This window comes from Dama dama, chromosome 33, assembly GCF_033118175.1.
Source record: "Dama dama isolate Ldn47 chromosome 33, ASM3311817v1, whole genome shotgun sequence".
Classification (NCBI taxonomy): Eukaryota; Metazoa; Chordata; class Mammalia; order Artiodactyla; family Cervidae; genus Dama; species Dama dama.
The window spans coordinates 21,412,619-21,432,616 of NC_083713.1; the positions used below are offsets into that span (position 1 = coordinate 21,412,619).

At 40.6% G+C, this 19,998-nt stretch overlaps 1 protein-coding gene across 1 annotated transcript in view; it reads left to right on the plus strand.

Moving 5' to 3' along the window:
- The window catches only part of TTN (titin), a 275,821-nt gene that overhangs the window by 23,117 nt on the left and 232,706 nt on the right, over positions 1 to 19,998 (plus strand). Inside the window, exons 16-42 of the mRNA XM_061135156.1 lie at positions 149 to 430; positions 688 to 753; positions 1,455 to 1,713; positions 1,916 to 1,979; positions 2,097 to 2,312; positions 3,241 to 3,383; positions 4,491 to 4,696; positions 5,240 to 5,473; positions 5,584 to 5,828; positions 6,927 to 7,168; positions 7,289 to 7,453; positions 7,553 to 7,721; positions 7,828 to 9,521; positions 9,664 to 9,945; positions 10,377 to 10,643; positions 10,742 to 11,014; positions 11,117 to 11,380; positions 11,474 to 11,734; positions 13,375 to 13,635; positions 14,448 to 14,711; positions 14,804 to 15,064; positions 15,196 to 15,456; positions 15,796 to 16,056; positions 16,561 to 16,702; positions 16,792 to 16,957; positions 18,060 to 18,291; positions 19,711 to 19,995. Of these exons, the coding sequence (XP_060991139.1) occupies positions 149 to 430; positions 688 to 753; positions 1,455 to 1,713; positions 1,916 to 1,979; positions 2,097 to 2,312; positions 3,241 to 3,383; positions 4,491 to 4,696; positions 5,240 to 5,473; positions 5,584 to 5,828; positions 6,927 to 7,168; positions 7,289 to 7,453; positions 7,553 to 7,721; positions 7,828 to 9,521; positions 9,664 to 9,945; positions 10,377 to 10,643; positions 10,742 to 11,014; positions 11,117 to 11,380; positions 11,474 to 11,734; positions 13,375 to 13,635; positions 14,448 to 14,711; positions 14,804 to 15,064; positions 15,196 to 15,456; positions 15,796 to 16,056; positions 16,561 to 16,702; positions 16,792 to 16,957; positions 18,060 to 18,291; positions 19,711 to 19,995 (7,465 nt within the window). The remainder of the gene's footprint in view (positions 1 to 148; positions 431 to 687; positions 754 to 1,454; positions 1,714 to 1,915; positions 1,980 to 2,096; positions 2,313 to 3,240; positions 3,384 to 4,490; positions 4,697 to 5,239; positions 5,474 to 5,583; positions 5,829 to 6,926; positions 7,169 to 7,288; positions 7,454 to 7,552; positions 7,722 to 7,827; positions 9,522 to 9,663; positions 9,946 to 10,376; positions 10,644 to 10,741; positions 11,015 to 11,116; positions 11,381 to 11,473; positions 11,735 to 13,374; positions 13,636 to 14,447; positions 14,712 to 14,803; positions 15,065 to 15,195; positions 15,457 to 15,795; positions 16,057 to 16,560; positions 16,703 to 16,791; positions 16,958 to 18,059; positions 18,292 to 19,710; positions 19,996 to 19,998) is intronic.

Sequence of the window (19,998 nt, forward strand, 5' to 3'; positions counted from 1 at the left end):
TATAAAAGTGATAATGAGAACATTAAAAAGGGGACCACATAGAAAGTTGACTCAGACTTATACCACAAGAGTGCTAGTGGCGAAGGACTTCTGAGAGGCGACTGGGATGGCAGTTAAGTGACTATTTTCTGACTCTGTTTCTATTTAGGCATCAATAGCCGGTAGCGCTATTGCCACATTACAAAAAGAGTTGTCAGCCACACCTTCTGCTCAGAAGGTCACCAAGTCTGTGAAGGCACCTACTGTAAAGCCTGCTGAGGCCAGAGTGAGGGCAGAGCCCACTCCTTCACCCCAGTTCCCCTTCGCGGACACACCAGAGACTTTTAAGAGTCAAGCTGGCATTGAGGTGAAGAAGGAGGTTGGGGTGAGCATCACTGGTGTTGCAGTCCATGAAGAGCGCTTCGAAGCACTGCGTGAGCGTGAAGCCAAGGTTGGTTGGTCACTGGAGTCCCTGCTGTCTCTTAATCCGTTCCCGTGGAGCAGGACCAGGCACTAGGCCGATCCGTGCTACAGACATGGTCAGCCAGATGTCCTGCCTTTCTCCATTGCTCAAACTTCATTTTATCGAGCATGGTGTGGGTCAGAACTCTTCCTCTCAAATTACTTTTATAATTTTGCATGTGCTCAGAGTTTGAGGCTTCCCCTAATTTCCTGAGCATTTTGTAACATCCTTTGTCAAAATTGTAGGTAACAGAAACAGCAAGAGTACCTGCACCTGTCGAAATCCCTGTCACTCCACCAACTTTAGTCTCGGTGAGTAAAGTTGATAGTGTTGGATCGCATGCATATCTAGTCAAATAATGTTCATATGTGCAAAGGTCAGCTTCTCAAACTTGAAAATTCCATGAGTACGTTTGCAAGTATTTAAGACCATATGCTATTAGGCAAGGAGAGGGGGAATTCTGTGTGACAGCGTCAGTCACATATCCAACAGATTCGATGAGTTTCTGTTATGTGTAAGGCATGATTGCAAGACTAGTCTAGCCCTCTTTGAAATCTGCCTTACTATCTGAAAAAATGTACATAAATAATCATCATAGAATATAGAAGGTGATAAGCACTTCAGTAGAGGGAGGGTGCAAAGGAAAGTTCGATTACTTCCAGTTGAGGATAGCATGGAAACTTTGCTGAAGAGGCAGCATTCACTGCTGAGCCTTCAAGCTTTGTTAGCGTTTGAATATGTACAAACAACAGAGGGTACAGGGATGCCCTATTATATGACATCAGTACAGTTCCACCTTATGAAGCTGGAAACACCTTACATTTATTTCAAATTGGGAGTATTCCAGTTTCCAAGGGAGTTTCTTTACTGATAGTCCCAGAGTCTTGATCTCAAGAAAGCATTTTATGACAATTGGAATGAACAAGGTCAAACCCCTACATTTGGCACAACATATAGAGATGATTCAGGAATCTGCACACATATCAATACTTCCTGTTTCTTCTTTCTTTAGGGCTTAAAGAACGTGACTGTGATTGAAGGTGAATCTGTCACCTTAGAGTGCCACATCTCTGGATACCCATCCCCCAAAGTGACATGGTACAGAGAAGACTACCAGATAGAAAGTTCCATTGATTTCCAGATAACCTTCCGGAGTGGAATTGCTCGCCTTATGATTCGTGAAGCCTTTGCAGAAGACAGCGGGCGGTTCACTTGCACTGCTGTGAATGAGGCTGGGACCGTTAGCACATCCTGCTATCTAGCCGTGCAAGGTCAGTGGTCACACCCCCACTGGCCTTCCACACACTCCTCACTTGCCACCTGACATTCTTTCCACATACCTGGTAACGGAGTCCCCTGTTAGGACTGAGGCGTTAATTATGGGGTCAACTTACCCGTCATGCTAAGGAGAGGTCAGTAGTGAGGCAAACTAGATACCTGACTTTAACAAGAGCAACTTCTGTCTTCTTCTAGTGTCAGAAGAATTTGAAAAGGAAACCACAGCTGTGGCTGAGAAAATCACCACAGAAGAGAAACGGTAACACCTTCTTTTGCTCATGATTTTTCATTGTAGTATACAGTTTTGCTTGGTTAGTCCCTTTCGTATTGGCAAATGGCAGTCCAGAAGCTAATATGAAGGGCGTTCTCTTTCCAGCTTCGTCGAATCAAGGGATGTGGTAATGACTGATACTAGCTTCACAGAGGAACCAGCAGGGCCGGGAGAACCTGCCGCTCCTTTCTTTATTACAAAACCAGTGGTCCAGAAACTGGTGGAAGGTGGGAGCATCATATTTGAATGCCAGGTTGGCGGCAACCCGAAGCCCCATGTCTACTGGAAGAAGTCTGGTGTTCCTCTAACCACAGGATACAGGTATTTTCATGGTTGAATGGTAGAGTTTTCTGTGATCTGTCTGAGAGGTCTATGAAGCCAAGAGAGAATAGAATATACTTACCCCACCCTCAGAGGTAGGGTCTTTTGTTATAGAGCCTTCATAGCGTGCTTTGAGGTCTTTTCGTGTTTTCCTACAAAGTCTTACTGAGAAACAGAGGTATGTGACAAAAGTGGATAGAAGATATATATTTTATATTCTGGTTTGATTCATGTTTAGTGCTGGTGAATAGAGAAAATGATGTAGAGTTTTTACACACATAGAACATATTTTTCTACCAAGGATCTGAAACAACTTTCAATAAAAAGGCATAATAATTAAGTCACTAAAAGATAAAAGAAAAAGGGTAATTTTTGAAGAAAGCTGGTTATATGTGAAAATCTATGCTAATAAATTTGCAATTGAATATAAAATTCAGCTTTGAATTTCCTGCAACCTAATCTAAAAATGTATCCATCATATCTTAATAAGAAGAAATGTAGTGTACCAAAGACTTAATATTGAAATGTTTAAAGGAATTTATTGTTTTCATTATTCATTTGCTCTTCACATAAAACAGGGAACAAAATAATGAGCAAAGAGAAGTATCTTAGTATTTAAATGACCTCATCATTTGCTAACATAAACACTGAAGTCTCTTATTTCCATACAGTTGATTCTAGTAGTATTATAGTCTATTATTTATTTTGAAAAATACATGACTATTATTTAAAATGAAATTTTTAACTCGTTTGGCCTTCATTACTCATGTCCATGCATTTCCCTCAATTTTTAGCAATCTTATATTCTATGGTGGAGCTTAGTCCCATGTTTGGGATCATTGAATTTTATACCACAGATCCACATAAGGCTTATTTCACTCACGTAAGGGTTATTTATGAACTCTTTTGTTTGTTCATTTCCATAAAGATACAAAGTGAGTTACAACAAACAAACTGGTGAGTGCAGACTGGTGATTTCAATGACTTTTGCTGATGATGCTGGAGAATACACTATTGTTATTCGTAATAAGCATGGAGAAACTTCTGCATCTGCCTCCTTGCTTGAAGAAGGTGAGTGCAACTCTAAGTAATTCCATGTGCATTATAAGAATGGAAATGCAGGCAGGAAGCAGCACTGTGTGATTATCAGAAGTCCTGCTGCAGCGTTCCGGTTTTGATACTGGCTCCGTCCACATTCGCCCTCCTCTTGGCCTCAGCTGTATAGGAAATGTTTTAGACCACATGGCCTCAAAAACTGTACCAGTACTAAACTTCAAAGGTTCTGACAATAGTTTATTTTTGGTGCATTCATTTCTAAGCATATAATGACTTTGAAAATGCAGGAGGAACTTCCCCAGCAGTTCAGTGGTTAAGACTCTGCCTTCCAATGCAGGGGGTTGTAGGGTCAATCCCTAGTCAGGGAACTAAGATCCCACATGCCACATGGTTCGGCCAAAACAATTACATTAAATTAAAAAATGAAAATGCAAGGATTCTAAATCCTCTGGCCCTCTAGACCCAGACAGATATTAGTGAGTGTGATGAAGACAGTGGAGAAATAGGAGAGTATATGCCCTGCCTCAGGTGGTCAGTAGCTCCACCTCCAGTGTGTTGTTACCAGGCACACACATACCAGGCTCAGTGTTGCTAGAGCTTCCAATGTTTTTTTTAAAAGCTAGAAATCAGGATTTTCAATATTCATAAGTAATTTTTAAAAAAAGTGTAATAGCATTTAAGTTAAACAAAATGTACCTTGGGTCTCCATTATCTTTGCCAAGATGTTCACATTTATAGTGGACCATCCTAATTTCCGTACAAAATCCTTTAGGATTAGGATGTTGTCCCCATTTCGCAGATGAAGCACTCAAGACCAAAGAGGATAAATGAATTGCCATAAGTCACACGACAAATTAGGAAGACCTCTAGGGTTGATCCCAAAGGACTGACTGCTAATATAAAATCTTTTCTATAATAGTATTGGCTGCTTTGACTTACTAATGTAAGTTTGGGTTTGAAATTCAGTCTACTTAGTCTATCCTGAGCACTTTGATAGTAAAATTTGGAAAATCTGGCTTCTGTTTATCAACTTTCCATAGGGTAGGACTTGCTTGAATGAACAGTGGCATGAAGGCTTTTTCATAAGAACATTAAAAATTAACTCATGTTCTTAACCCCTAGCTGATTATGAGTCACTGATGAAATCCCAGCAAGAAATGCTTTACCAAACACAAGTGACTGCATTTGTGCAAGAACCTAAAGTTGGAGAAATAGCGCCTGGATATGTATACTCTGAGTATGAAAAAGAGTATGAAAAAGAACAAGCCTTAATTAGGAAGAAAATGGCCAAAGATACTGTAATGGTCAGAACTTTTGTGGAAGACCAGGTAGGTATAATAATGACCAAGTAAATCACTTCACACATTATTCTTTCCTCCCGCAATGCCCCTGTTTTTGTTTGATATTTTCATTTTCAAGTGATGGGCCAGGGTTATACTACTATAAGCAGGTCCAGGTTCGCTGCTGATGAGCTTCCTTAATCTTCATAATATTAATATGTTGCACATATGACTTTGGAAATAAAGATTACATGTTAAGTAGGAAAAACAGTTACTAAAAGAACAAACTTCATTACTGCCGACTTTTTTTTATCAGTAGGATAGACATCACATGTATAATCCATACTCTTAGAATTGTCCAAGACACCACAGCATGAACTTCCAAAGATGACTGAAAGGCAGATTAAAAAATAATGACTCATCTCATTCTCACTGAAAAACACATAAAAAAGTAAAAATAAAACACTTCTAGATGGTTCTTCCTGTTAAAAATTTTAATCAAACCTTATTTCTGAAAACAAATACTCTTAAAGAATTTCTGTCAGTCAGCAGATATCTTTTTAACAGACTGTCATCTTTTTTACTACATAGGAATTCCACATTTCTTCCTTTGAAGAGAGACTAATTAAAGAAATTGAATACAGAATAATAAAGACTACATTAGAAGAACTTCTTGAAGAAGATGGAGAAGAAAAGATGGCAGTTGACATTTCTGAATCTGAAGCTATTGAAGCAGGATTTGATTTAAGAGTCAAAAATTATAGAATTCTTGAAGGGATGGGTGTTACATTTCATTGCAAGATGTCTGGGTATCCATTACCCAAGGTAAAATATAAGCATTGATCATACCTCCATGCTACAATAAAGACACACATAGGTTGTAGTGTAACTCCTTTATGTAAATTTTATTTACATGTGCGTGATGTTATTTGCAGATTGCATGGTATAAAGATGGCAAGCGCATCAAACATGGAGAGAGATACCATATGGACTTTCTACAAGATGGCAGAGCTAGTCTGCGAATACCTGTTGTTCTTCCAGAAGATGAAGGCATCTATACTGCATTTGCCAGCAATATGAAAGGAAATGCAATTTGCTCAGGGAAATTGTATGTGGAGCCTGCGGCACCTCTTAGTGCTCCCACTTACATACCCACACCAGAGCCAGTGAGCAGAATCAGGTGAGGCTCATAATAATTCACGTTGATTACTATTTAAATTGTTTAAAACACCAAATATCTCAGTAGCAAATTGCTGTCATGTAGTGGGGGGTATGAAGGCTGAAGTAACCCAGAAGTCCACCATTCTCTGTACTGGCAATTGCCCAGTTTTTATTTCTTACCCCTGTGTAGAATGAGCAAAGCATCTTTCATCATGTATCATATTATCTGTTTTGCCAGTGCCATAGCTAATATAATGAAGGCTATAAAGAGTTGTTTAACGTCTGATTTTACATGTGTTATCCCTAGTTTATGAGGAAAGCATGGCAACCCGTCCATGGGGTAGCACAGAGTCGGACACGACTGAAGAGACTTAGCATGCAAGCATGCATGCATGCATGGCAACCCACTCCAGCATTCTTGCCTGGAGAATACCATGGACAGAGGAGCCTGGTGGACTAGAGTCCATAGGGTCGCACAGAGTCGGACATGACTGAAGCGACTTAACACAAGCACACATCACTAATTTATACAACCATGCAGTGGAGGGATTATTGTTGCTATTTTGGGAGTGAGAACACTAAGTTTCCCTGACCCTGTAAAAATTGCCTTAGTTCACCCTGCCTGTGTGGTGCTGCCAGCACTTGAAATCCAATCCAAGCCAATCTGGCTACAATGTATAAGTAGAGTTTGGGACTTCTTTCAAATATCTTTTATTTGTTTTTCCTCTTCTGGGATATGTAAGTTATTTTTCTTTTCCATATTTATGTCAGTGGTATTTAACCAGCCAACATTTATTGAAATATTTTGGTAGTTGAACCAAAAAGGTACAGTAACTCATTAAACCCAGTTGGTGAGGGAGAGACAGTATTAAGGACCAGTCTAAGATTTTGAGGATGGGTTCCTGGCTGTGTTGAATAATTCCTGACTGGGATTGATGGTATATGAACAATATAGTTTTGGGAGCAATAATAATGTATTCCGTTTTGGATCCCAATGAGTCTGAAGTACCTTTTAAAATACAAAGTAAATTCTAAAATAATGTTAAGAAAGAGATTTACTGTGGTGAGTTTTCTCTATGCCTCATAAAAATATTCTTTTTTGCATTTTGTTTTTCAGATCCATCTCTCCACGTTCAGTGAGCAGATCTCCGATACGCATGTCCCCTGCTAGGATGTCCCCTGCACGGATGTCCCCTGGACGCAGGCTGGAGGAAACAGATGAGTCACAACTCGAGAGACTGTATAAGCCAGTCTTTGTGTTGAAACCGACTTCTTTCAAGTGTGTAGAAGGACAGACTGCCAGATTTGACTTAAAGGTTGTGGGTCGACCCATGCCCGAGACCTTCTGGTTTCATGACGGTAAGTGTTAAGTTTTCGCTAATAAATTATTAAACACAAAAATAAACTTATCTGTGTGTCTAACAACTTTTAAAAACAACTATTTTAACATGATTTCTTTTTTGCTTATTTTTCTGATAGGCCAGCAAATTGTCAATGACTATACCCATAAAGTAGTCGTTAAAGAAGATGGTACCCAATCACTGCTTATTGTCCCTGCAACACCCAGTGATTCTGGGGAATGGACGGTGGTTGCCCAAAACAGGGCAGGGAAATCTTCAATTTCAGTGATTTTAACTGTGGAAGGTATTTGCTCTGAAGACTCAAAATAAATAACCTTATCACTTGGGTTTTAAACAGGTAGTTCAGCCCTACTCACTCAGAATCACAACCTTTCTCTTTCAGCTGTGGAACATCAGGTAAAACCAGTGTTTGTGGAAAAACTGAGAAATCTCAACATAAAGGAAGGTTCCCGACTTGAAATGAAAGTCAGAGCTACGGGCAACCCCAATCCTGACATCGTATGGTTGAAAAACAGTGAAATCATTGTACCTCATAAATATCCCAAAATCAGGTAAGTTGGCTTGAAAAATAATAAAACTAAACTCATTACACAGATCCAATACTCAAGGAAGTAACAACTACTTCTGTATTGATGATTTATTTTCCACTTTTTATAGAATTGAAGGAACCAAGGGAGAAGCTGCCCTTAAAATCGATTCCACTGTCAGCCAAGACTCTGCCTGGTACACTGCAACCGCTATTAATAAGGCTGGCCGAGACACTACACGATGCAAAGTAAATGTTGAAGTTGAGTTTGCAGAGCCTGAGCCAGAGAGGAGATTAATCATCCCACGAGGGACGTATAGAGCAAAGGAGATTGCAGCCCCAGAACTGGAGCCTCTCCATTTGCGATATGGCCAAGAGCAGTGGGAAGAGGGTGACCTCTATGACAAAGAAAAGCAACAGAAACCATTTTTCAAGAAAAAACTCACTTCCTTAAGACTCAAGCGCTTTGGGCCTGCCCACTTTGAATGCAGGCTGACACCAATTGGCGACCCAACGATGGTGGTGGAATGGCTCCACGATGGAAAGCCACTGGAAGCAGCCAACAGGCTCCGCATGATCAATGAATTTGGGTATTGTAGCCTTGATTACGCAGTAGCATATTCCAGAGACAGTGGTGTCATTACTTGCAGAGCTACTAACAAATATGGAACAGACCACACATCTGCTACCCTTATAGTCAAAGATGAGAAGAGTCTTGTGGAGGAATCTCAATTGCCTGAGGGGAGGAAAGGCTTACAGAGAATTGAAGAATTAGAGCGAATGGCTCATGAAGGTGCCCTTACTGGTGTGACAACCGATCAAAAGGAGAAGCAAAAGCCAGACATTGTCTTGTTCCCAGAGCCAGTAAGAGTACTGGAAGGGGAGACCGCCAGATTCCGTTGCCGGGTAACAGGCTACCCTCAGCCCAAAGTCAACTGGTACCTTAATGGGCAGCTCATCCGCAAAAGCAAACGGTTCAGAGTCCGCTATGATGGCATTCATTATCTGGACATCGTGGACTGCAAGTCTTATGATACAGGTGAAGTCAAGGTCACCGCAGAAAACCCTGAAGGTGTGATAGAGCATAAAGTAAAGCTTGAGATCCAACAAAGGGAAGATTTTAGGTCTGTCCTTCGGCGAGCCCCTGAGCCAAAGCCCGAGTTTCACATCCATGAACCTGGGAAACTTCAGTTTGAAGTACAAAAAGTAGACAGACCTGTTGACACCACTGAAACCAAGGAAATTGTGAGGCTGAAAAGAGCTGAAAGAATCACCCATGAAAAAGTGTCCGAAGAGTCAGAAGAGCTACGTAGCAAGTTCAAGCGCAGAACGGAGGAAGGCTACTATGAAGCCATCACAGCTGTGGAGCTCAAGTCTCGTAAGAAGGACGAATCCTATGAAGAGCTTCTCAGGAAGACAAAAGATGAACTTCTCCACTGGACCAAGGAGCTAACCGAAGAGGAGAAGAAAGCCCTTGCTGAAGAAGGCAAAATCACCATTCCAACTTTTAAACCTGACAAAATTGAATTAAGTCCTAGTATGGAGGCCCCCAAAATATTCGAAAGAATCCAAAGCCAAACTGTGGGCCAGGGATCTGATGCGCACTTCCGGGTCAGAGTGGTGGGAAAACCTGATCCTGAATGTGAGTGGTACAAAAACGGGGTGAAGATTGAGCGCTCTGACCGAATCTACTGGTATTGGCCCGAAGACAACGTTTGTGAGCTGGTCATAAGAGATGTGACGGCTGAGGACTCTGCCAGCATCATGGTGAAAGCCATCAATATTGCTGGGGAAACCTCAAGCCACGCATTCTTACTCGTCCAGGGTAATTTGAATTTCTTTCATTTGATGGATCTATTTTTGTTTTTCTGTGAATATCCAATAGTGTATTGTCTTAATTTTCTTTTCCATTATCCAAATTGTGTATTCAACTTAATGTACTTTATCCCCCCTTTTTTCTCTTGTAGCCAAGCAATTGATCACTTTTACACAGGAATTACAAGATGTTGTTGCTAAGGAAAAAGACACCATGGCAACCTTTGAATGTGAAACCTCAGAGCCATTTGTCAAAGTGAAATGGTATAAAGATGGTGTGGAGATTCACACAGGAGATAAATATAGGATGCACTCTGACAGGAAAGTTCACTTCCTCTCCGTGCTGACGATCGATACATCTGATGCTGAAGACTATAGTTGTGTACTTGTGGAAGACGAAAACGTGAAAACAACAGCTAAACTTATTGTCGAAGGTAGTGAATAATGATTTTGTTGTTTACTCAAGTTTTTGAGTTAGTTTTATTATGTGATAAAATTATCTATGCAATTTTCACCTCCTAAAAAAGAATTACCTAAGAATTAAATGTAAGCTTCATACCAAGAATCATGACTGTATAATACTAATTAAGAATATTGACAATTGGGATGTTTTTAAAGCGAGGTTATTTTGATGTCTTGTTTTTAAAATTTTTTTGAATTATAATTCCATGATTTATTAAAAATAATTTAAAAATTAAAGTAACTCCTTTTATTGACAATTTATTTCTCAGTCCAGAAGTTAGATATTAAGAATATTCCTGATAGGATGGGGGAGATAAGAGATTTATAGGGAATTTGATTTTTCATGTAAGTCTAGATACATAACTCTCCAGAGAAATTAACTTCTCCTCATCTCATAATTCAGGTGCAGTTGTTGAGTTTGTGAAAGAACTTCAGGACATAGAGGTTCCAGAATCATTTTCAGGGGAGTTAGAGTGCATTATAACCCCGGAAAATATAGAAGGCAAATGGTATCATAAGGGTGTGGAGCTTAAATCCAATGGCAAGTACACAATTACATCTCGCCGTGGCCGTCAGAACCTCACAGTCAAGGATGTGACCAAAGAGGACCAGGGAGAATACAGCTTTGTTGTCGATGGGAAAAAGACAACCTGTAGACTAAAGATGAAACGTAAGCCCCCTCCTCCTTTTCAGCCCATAGCAAGCATCACTGTGGTTTATTGATAATAGATGGCCATAACGTTCTTTTCTCTCCCCATATTTTCACAGCCCGCCCCATCGCTATCCTGCAAGGACTCAGTGATCAAAAAGTCTGTGAGGGTGACATTGTTCAGCTTGAAGTTAAAGTCTCCTTAGAGAATGTGGAAGGTGTCTGGATGAAAGATGGCGAAGAAGTGCAGCCAGGCGACAGGGTTCACATTGTGATAGACAAGCAGTCACACATGCTGCTTATTGAAGACATGACTAAGGAGGATGCTGGCCATTACTCCTTCACCATTCCTTCCCTCGGACTGTCAACCCGTGGGCGCGTCTCTGTCTACAGTGAGTACGACTTAACACAGTCTTATATCTATGCTGTCAAGTGAGCATGTATTTCCAGCAAAAATCTGTATTCACAAATCTTGTGTGTGTGTGGTTTTGCAGGTGTTGATGTGATAACGCCTTTAAAAGATGTTAATGTGCTTGAGGGCACCAAGGCTGTGCTCGAATGTAAGGTCTCAGTCCCTGATGTGACTTCTGTTAAATGGTACTTAAATGACGAACAGATCAAGCCTGATGATCGCGTACATGCCATTGTCAAAGGCACTAAGCAGCGACTTGTGATTAACCGGACCCATGCTTCAGATGAAGGACCTTACAAGCTGGTGGTTGGCAGAGTTGAAACCAGCTGTGATCTCTCTGTAGAAAGTAAGAATTCTTCCATCTCACTTAATACTGTCTTAAGCATTCTATTTTTCCCAGTGTAGTAGTAACCAAGTGATGATTATATTTTTCCCCCAGAAATTAAAATCATCAGAGGTCTTCGTGACCTGACCTGTACAGAGACCCAAAATGTGGTCTTGGAAGTTGAACTGTCCCACTCAGGAATTGATGTCTTGTGGAATTTTAAGGACAAGGAAATCCAACCCAGTTCTAAATATAAAATTGAAGCTCATGGAAAAATATATAAGTTGACAGTTCTAAATATGATGAAAGATGATGAAGGCGAATATACATTTTATGCTGGAGAAAATAGGACATCTGGGAAACTTACCGTGGCAGGTTAGTATATTTATAAATTAACATTTATAAATTATAAGTTCTTATATGGAGCAATTGTTTTAACTTAAGAAATCATTGCCTGTTTCCTTCCTTATTGCCTGCAGTTTCCTGCTTGTGTTGTTGTCAACCATTAATACCTTCAACACTGTTCCTATCAGCCTAAATTCAAAATATTCTTCCACGAAGTCGTAACTCAAATGCCGTCTCCTCTGTAAAACCTTCCTTGATCTTCTCATTTGTAGATCTTACTCCTCCAACCACAGTATCACTCTGTGTTTCTTTCATGACCCATACTCATATACTTGTTTTATTCTCCTTTTCTTCTTCCCACACTTGGGCAGGTACCTCCAAAGTCTGGAATTGCTTCGTTCTCATCTTCATATAATCCAATACGTTGTACATGCTAGATTGATGAGTAAATGTTTTCTTTGTTGGATCAAGTTTTATTTAAACTTTCCTACTGTAAAGATGTATTCATTTTTTATTGCCCTGTTTCATTCATTTTTGTTCCCTTCACCCTATTACTGGGCCCAATGAATATTTTAAAAATATACCTCAGTGAATGTGTCTATGTGTCTTTTTCCTATAACATGAAGTAAACCATTCTCAGCAGAAGTCACTTGCTTTAAAATAAGGAATCAAAGTCTAAACCAGTTGTCAAGAAAAAACTAGAAGTCATCACTGATTTGGTGCATTACAATTTAGGTTTTGAGGAGTTGGAATATGACATTGAGATTAAATTATACAGTCTGTGGCATCTGGTATATAAGCAAGTCAAATGGGAATAATGTGTCTTCTTTGGTATAAAAATTTTATGGTTTATACTTTATCACATTATATGATTTCCTCAGAGATTTGACCATGAAAACTCTGAAACAAAATTTCAGATTCTGCACTTTGATACATTTAATATAAATTACGTGTTTTTAAATGTGTGAAAACAAGAAAAAACTCTGAGCCTGTATGTGATCTCACCCAACATTTTTAACGTAACTGCCACAGGCCAGATGCTGCTAGGAACTCAGGATACAGAAATGAATAAGGCATGATATTTCCTTTGAGGAATTCACAATGCAGAAAGGGACAGATACATTAGTAACTAAGTTGCTAAAGGAGTAATTATTTCTGCCAGTAACTGATGGCATTGGAGGCGATGGAACTTCATGGAAGAGATGACAGTGACTTTCAGTATATGGGAGTCCCCAATCTTCTAGAGACGTTGATGACCATAATTTTGTTGAGCAGATTTTTTTTTCCAGTCAAATATTAGACATACTGTAAGGAAATCATCCTTAGGAAACTAAACAGAATGCTTTTGAAGAATAATCTGAGTTACTGGCCATCCATGAAGTATGCTTCACATTGAAGTTTTCAGAATTCTGTATAAGTTAACAGTTGCTTTTCCATTTGCAAACCCTTCCTGATTCTAGTAGTTTCCCTGGGTACATACTTAGAATACATACTTACTTAGAATGAGAGGTTTCTATGATATCTTCTCAGTGTGGGTAAAAATAATTTTATTAGAAATTTTCATGATGTGCAAAATTATGTTTTAAAATGTGTTATTTAATTGTGCAAAGATCTCTTTATTGTTAAAATATTTTTTAAAGACTCACACTTGTATTTCTCTTGTTCCAAAGGCGGCGCCATCTCTAAGCCACTCACAGATCAGACGGTAGCTGAGTCCCAGGAAGCTGTGTTTGAGTGTGAAGTTGCCAACCCAGATTCTGAAGGCGAATGGTTGAAGGATGGCAAACACCTACCGCTCAGTAAAACCATCAGAAGTGAATCTGACGGCCGCAAAAGGAGACTTATCATTGCTGCCACCAAACTAGATGACATTGGAGAATACACCTACAAGGTGGCCACTTCCAAAACATCAGCCAAACTCAAAGTTGAAGGTCAGTCATATAACAACAGAGTGATCCATTTCAAATCATATTGTATTTTTGACAGTTATCCTAAAAGTCAAATAGTTCAATCATTTTGGGTGCCATAAATCCTCATTTCATAAAATCACTATAAACTCTTGAACTTTCTGAGCCACATACCACAGGTGCAAAATTGCTTCAGAGTTTATGTGAAGAAGCCATGTCTTAGGTTCCAACTCTATGAAACAGCAAATTAGGTGCTGTTATTCTCTAGTCTTCTTTCATCCTTCTCCAGTCCATTGATTAAGCTATTGGTATATAGCTAAGTGAAGTTGCTCAGTCATGTCCTACTCTTTGTGACCACATGGACTGTAGCCTGCCAGGCTTCTCTGTCCATGGGATTTTCCAGGCAGGAATACTGGAGTGGGTTACCATTTCCTTCTTCAGGGGACTTTCCCAACCGAGGGGTTGAACCGAGGTTTCCCACACTGCAGGCAGACTCTTTACCATCAAGCCACCAGGAAAGCCTAGTATACAGCTATACAAACTTCATCTCATTCAAGTATAGAAAAATCATTGTATGGTGTACTTTTCAAACTGGGTCCTGAGTTTTCCAGAGTAGTCACAAAGTGTCTTTTAAAAACTCTAGAGGTGCTGCATAACTACAAAAATTGTTGATAACCATTCATTTGCAAGATGACAATAAGGAAACAGCCTTCTTCAGGAATTCTCTTACTTGATGGTATCATCTTTATTGATGCCAAAACCAGTCATAAATTTATTGATACTGAAATTTATTGATACTTTATTGATACCAAAACCAATCATAAATTTGTCCTCAGCTGTCAAAATTAAGAAGACTCTGAAGAACCTCACAGTGACAGAGACCCAGGATGCTGTTTTCACGGTGGAGCTCACACACCCTAACGTAAAAGGTGTCCAGTGGATCAGAAACGGGGTTGTGCTGGAATCCAATGACAAGTACACTGTCTCCGTCAAAGGAACAGTTTACTCTCTGAGAATTAAAAACTGTGCCGTGGTGGACGAATCTGTTTATGGCTTCAAGCTTGGAAAGCTGGGAGCCAGTGCCAGACTGCACGTTGAGAGTAAGTTGACTTAGGAACACTTTACAAGCCGCCACCTCATGGTTACCATGAAATGAAGCATATCACTAAATGGCTTCATCTTTCCCCATCAGCCGTCAAGATCATTAAGAAGCCAAAGGATGTGACTGCCTTGGAAAATGCCACCGTTTCCTTTGAAGTTAGCGTTTCCCATGACACAGTGCCAGTAAAATGGTTCCACAAGAATGTGGAGATTAAGCCGAGTGACAAACACAGGCTGGTCTCAGAAAGGAAGGTCCACAAGCTGATGCTGCAGCATATTTCCCCCTCGGATGCTGGGGAGTACACAGCTGTGGTGGGGCAGCTGGAATGCAAGGCGAAACTATTCGTGGAGAGTAAGTATGAGTCAGCCCTGGCGGCATTGCTCAGTGGTCTTATTTGTTTGCTTCATCTTAAAAAAATATATATACATACATATATGTATGTATATATACACTAACCAGAGTGCTCTCTGATTTTTCCCTAGCATTACATATTACAAAAACCATGAAAAACATCGAGGTGCCCGAGACCAAAACTGCTTCTTTTGAGTGTGAGGTCTCCCACTTCAACGTACCTTCCATGTGGCTGAAGAATGGCGTGGAGATTGAGATGAGTGAAAAGTTCAAGATTGTGGTACAGGGAAAACTCCACCAGCTAGTGATCATGAACACCAGCACGGAGGACTCAGCAGAATACACGTTTGTCTGTGGCAATGACCAAGTCAGCGCCACCCTCAAAGTGACCCGTAAGTAAATACATTTATATAGATAGAATACCCAGTAGACTCATCACCCCATAGCCTACACTTTTTCTTCGTCATCTACTGTGTTCACACTGAGTTAGGTATCTGGATAAAATTTTTTACTTAGAATAGCATTCAAAGACTATCTATAAAGATGCTGCAGTGTCTATCGCTTGCTTTTTCTGTTCCTGTCACTTGGCATAATCCTGTAGAGCGGTACCTCTCTGAACTGTGATCACTTAAACATATTAAAAACATTCCTAGTTTTTGTTCTGTGCCTATTATGACCCATGTCATACTGACACGAAATCTCCTTGGGTATATTTGCTTTTCCTTTTGCAGCCATCATGATTACATCCATGCTGAAGGACATCAATGCTGAAGAAAAAGACACCATTACCTTTGAGGTGACAGTGAACTATGAAGGCATCTCTTACAAATGGCTAAAGAATGGTGTGGAAATCAAATCAACTGACAGGTGTCAGATGAGAACCAAAAAGCTCACCCACTCACTGAACATCAGGAATGTCCACTTTGGGGATGCCGCTGAGTACACCTTCGTGGCTGGAAAAGCTACCTCAACAGCCACTCTTTATGTGGAAGGTATGGTTTCATAAATGTCATATCCATAAAAAGAAATGTCAGACACACTACATAAAATGTTAGTGCATTAGCTAATGAATGAATAAAGTATATCTATGCAATGAAATATTACTTAGTAATAATAAGGAAATACTGATAAATATTAAACATGGATGAACCTTAACCTTATACCAAGTGAAAGAAGCTAGTTACAAAGAATCACATATTACATGAATCCAGTTATAGGAAAAGTTCAGAACACGCAAATCAATAGAGACATAGGTTTGTGCCTAAGTCTCCAGAAAGAACAGTGCATGGGATCTGGAAGGTTATGCCTAAGGGATACGTGGTTTCTTTTGGGGATAATGAGAACGCCTTGAAATTGATTATGGTGATGGCTGTATAATCCTAAATATACTGAAAGCCCCTGACGTTGTATGCTTTCAGTGGGTGAATTGTATAGTATGTAATCCTATGTTGGCAAAGCTGTTCGAAAGGTTAATTCTTTTACATGCTGTTCTCCAGCTCGTCATATAGAATTTAGGAAACACATTAAGGACATTAAGGTTCTCGAGAAGAAGCGAGCCATGTTCGAATGTGAAGTTTCTGAACCTGACATCACCGTGCAGTGGATGAAGGATGGCCAGGAGCTGCAGCTAGTGGACAGGTCCGTCAGTGTGTTGTGCCACCTCCCAGGGATTCCCAGTTTCCTTTGAGTCATCATACATTAAACCCCAGTTTCCATTTCCTCCACAGAATAAAGATACAGAAGGAGAAGTACGTCCACCGCCTGCTGATCCCATCCACGCGGATGTCCGACGCCGGAAAGTACACAGTGGTGGCTGGGGGCAACATGTCCAGCGCCAACCTCTTTGTCGAGGGCAGAGATGTCCGCATCCGAAGCATTAAAAGGGAGGTGCAGGTAATTGTCCACGTGCTGAGTTTTTAGAGGTATCATCAATAGCACCTAATCTATCATTTTGTCACTTAATTTTTTGACTTTAAAATTTTCCAACCACTGTCTTCTAAAGAAATGAAATCAGCTTATCCCTACTGACTTAACGCTCCTTTACTGATAGCAACTCAGTCAGTTTCCTCTCACTTAGGGGATGAGTGTGTCCTTCGCAGCTGTCTAAATATTTTAATGAAAGCAGCTGTAGAAACTTCACTGTCTAATAAGTGGCCACTTGCCAAGCAGCACCAACTCGAAAAGAACTGAAATTTAAATTGTGGTGTTTGCCCAGCAACTGGAATTTAGGGAATTCAGAACAAGGTGGCTGTTTCTAGAAGCCTTCTACTGTGGAAAGGCAGCTATTTAGGGACTTGGCTGGGAACACACCCTCTGAGCAAAACTGGATTCCTAGCAGGGATGCTGAGAAAATACCTTCGCTCTCGACCGCAGGCGTAGAGCTTGTCCTCGGGGGTGCCAGTCTTCCGACATGGTATAATGTGGGTAACGTGTGAGGAGAAGCAGTACTTGAGTTCACATTTACGATATTGCTCATCCACTGAGAGCCAGGCATCACAGGCCTTGGCCCATAGTGAAAAAGTCTTCAGTGAAGACTCAGATGACCTAGATATGTCCTCCCTCCTCTGCTGTCCAATTATGAGCCTTTATTTCCTTACTTTAAAAAATGAGGATAATAGTTCCTGCCTAAGTCACAAAGTTATTGTTTACATCATATGAAATCAAATTGAGTAGTAACTGAAAAGGGCTTTGTCAGTGATAACAGCCCTCGGATGTAAAGTGTCATTATTTCTGGTATGATAAACTAAGACGTGAACATTTAAGGATAAAATCATTGTCTCCATGAAGGCACAAGCATAATTCTTTGCCGAAGAAGTCTGGGCTCCCATTTGTCCAAGGACAGGGAGGGAAAATTGAGAGGGTGCTATAACAAGTCAACTTCCTATATCATCCTGTGTGGGTTTGGCATGCTCTTCAAATGAGCTGGTTCAGAAACAGGTTAAAACCAAAAGGAAACCAGGACTTCAGTGTTCTTTTTCTGTTGCTCCATCTAAAGGTTATTGAGAAACAACGTGCTGTTGTTGAGTTTGAGGTCAACGAAGATGATGTTGATGCCCACTGGTACAAAGATGGCATCGAAATCAACTTCCAAGTTCAGGAACGACACCAGTATGTGGTGGAGAGAAGAATCCACCGGATGTTTATCTCTGAGACCAGGCACAGTGATGCCGGTGAATACACCTTCGTGGCAGGAAGGAACAGGAGTTCTGTTACTCTCTATGTCAATGGTAGGTAGAGATGTTAATATGTCTGTTCATCCATCTGTAGTAATCCCCCCACTTCAATTTACTAAATTTCTGGTAGTTCCTGGGCAATTTCTCAAGAACCCATGGTGCTCATATGGGGCTACATGTATTTTCATGTTATACCTGAGGAAAAGGAATGGCAGCTTTAAAAAGGACTAAAATGTCATTTCTAGAAAGCACCTCATGGCTAGATTCTTATTCAGTCAGTCAACACTATCAAACTTTCACTGTGTGTCAATTATACTAGACCCCAAGTGGGTGTCTAGGTAGAGCAGTCAGTGTTCTGGTTCTCTGCCCTTGGCCCTAACTGCCAGAGCACTTGTAGCACCACCAAGCAATGGGGCATTTCCACCTCTAGTAGGGCATGCGTGGGAGGATCTAGAGAGCCACAGGTGAGTTCCAGCAGCTTTGACTTTAGATGGTAATTTCACATGCTGCCAAATCAGAGGAGCACCATTAAACCACTGACTTTTCTTATGAGGAACCTTTGAGCTGAATGAGGCTGGTCTAGTTCTGGGGCTAGCCTCCATACACAGATAAAATGCTCTCTGTCTGAACAAATACTCTTGAGACAGTCGAAGGAACGCTAAGAGAAATCTCAAGTTTCATAAAAATGAACCGTATTGCCAACATTCCCTCGGGCCCTGGAAGACCAAATAGTCATAGGTCAGTTATTACTATTTCTGTGTTAGTGGTAGAGAAACTGAGGACAGTATAGTAAAGGTCTTCCCATATGACCATGTCAGAAACCAGCCTCACAGACGTCATTTTCTGGCTCATGAGCCACTCAGTTTCCCTCAGTCATCATGACACCAAGAATATGTTCTGATTAGCCTAACAGGAAAGCTGATTTTTTAAAAATTACCTAATTGCCTTTAGATCTAAAATGACATTCATTCACTCATGATGATTGTACTTCATTGGCACCAGTATCCTAAAAAATGACTATGACACATACACAAATACTTGCCAAACAGACCTGAATGGGATAAGCTAGCTCACCACGGGATTTGCCCAGTGACTGTTAAAAACAGGTAGCATGTGGAAGTGGTCCAGTATTCTTTAGGGGACTGTCCACTGCTCCTCCCGCTCAATTCAGACCCTGCCAGGAAAGGGGTGATCATATTATATTGAGAAACTAAGCACTTGCAGCACCTACCTACCCCCCAAATATCAAAAGTATTTTTCTAAAGCTATTCCCTCTACTTATGGACAGAATTCTATTTTTTTTTTTTTTTTCCCTTCTTAGCCTGAAGAATATTCTAACATTCTGAGACAATTAAAGGTACCACAATTCCAAACTTCTGTTTCAGGGTACATAACCACCTGGCAGTGAAGTAGCGTGGATTTTCCAGTGCTTTCCTGTGTTTTCATGGGCTATCTGTCTTCTTTTCTTCGCAGCCCCAGAGCCACCCCAGATTCTGCAGGAACTCCAGCCTATCACCGTGCAGTCTGGCAAGCCTGCCCGCTTCTGTGCTGTGATATCCGGCAGACCGCAGCCCAAAATTTCCTGGTATAAGGAAGAGCAGCTGCTCTCCACTGGTTTCAAGTGCAAATTCCTTCACGATGGGCAAGAATATACACTTTTGCTCATTGAAGCCTTCCCAGAGGACGCGGCCGTCTACACCTGTGAAGCCAGGAATGACTACGGAGTTGCCACCACCTCAGCATCACTCTCTGTGGAAGGTA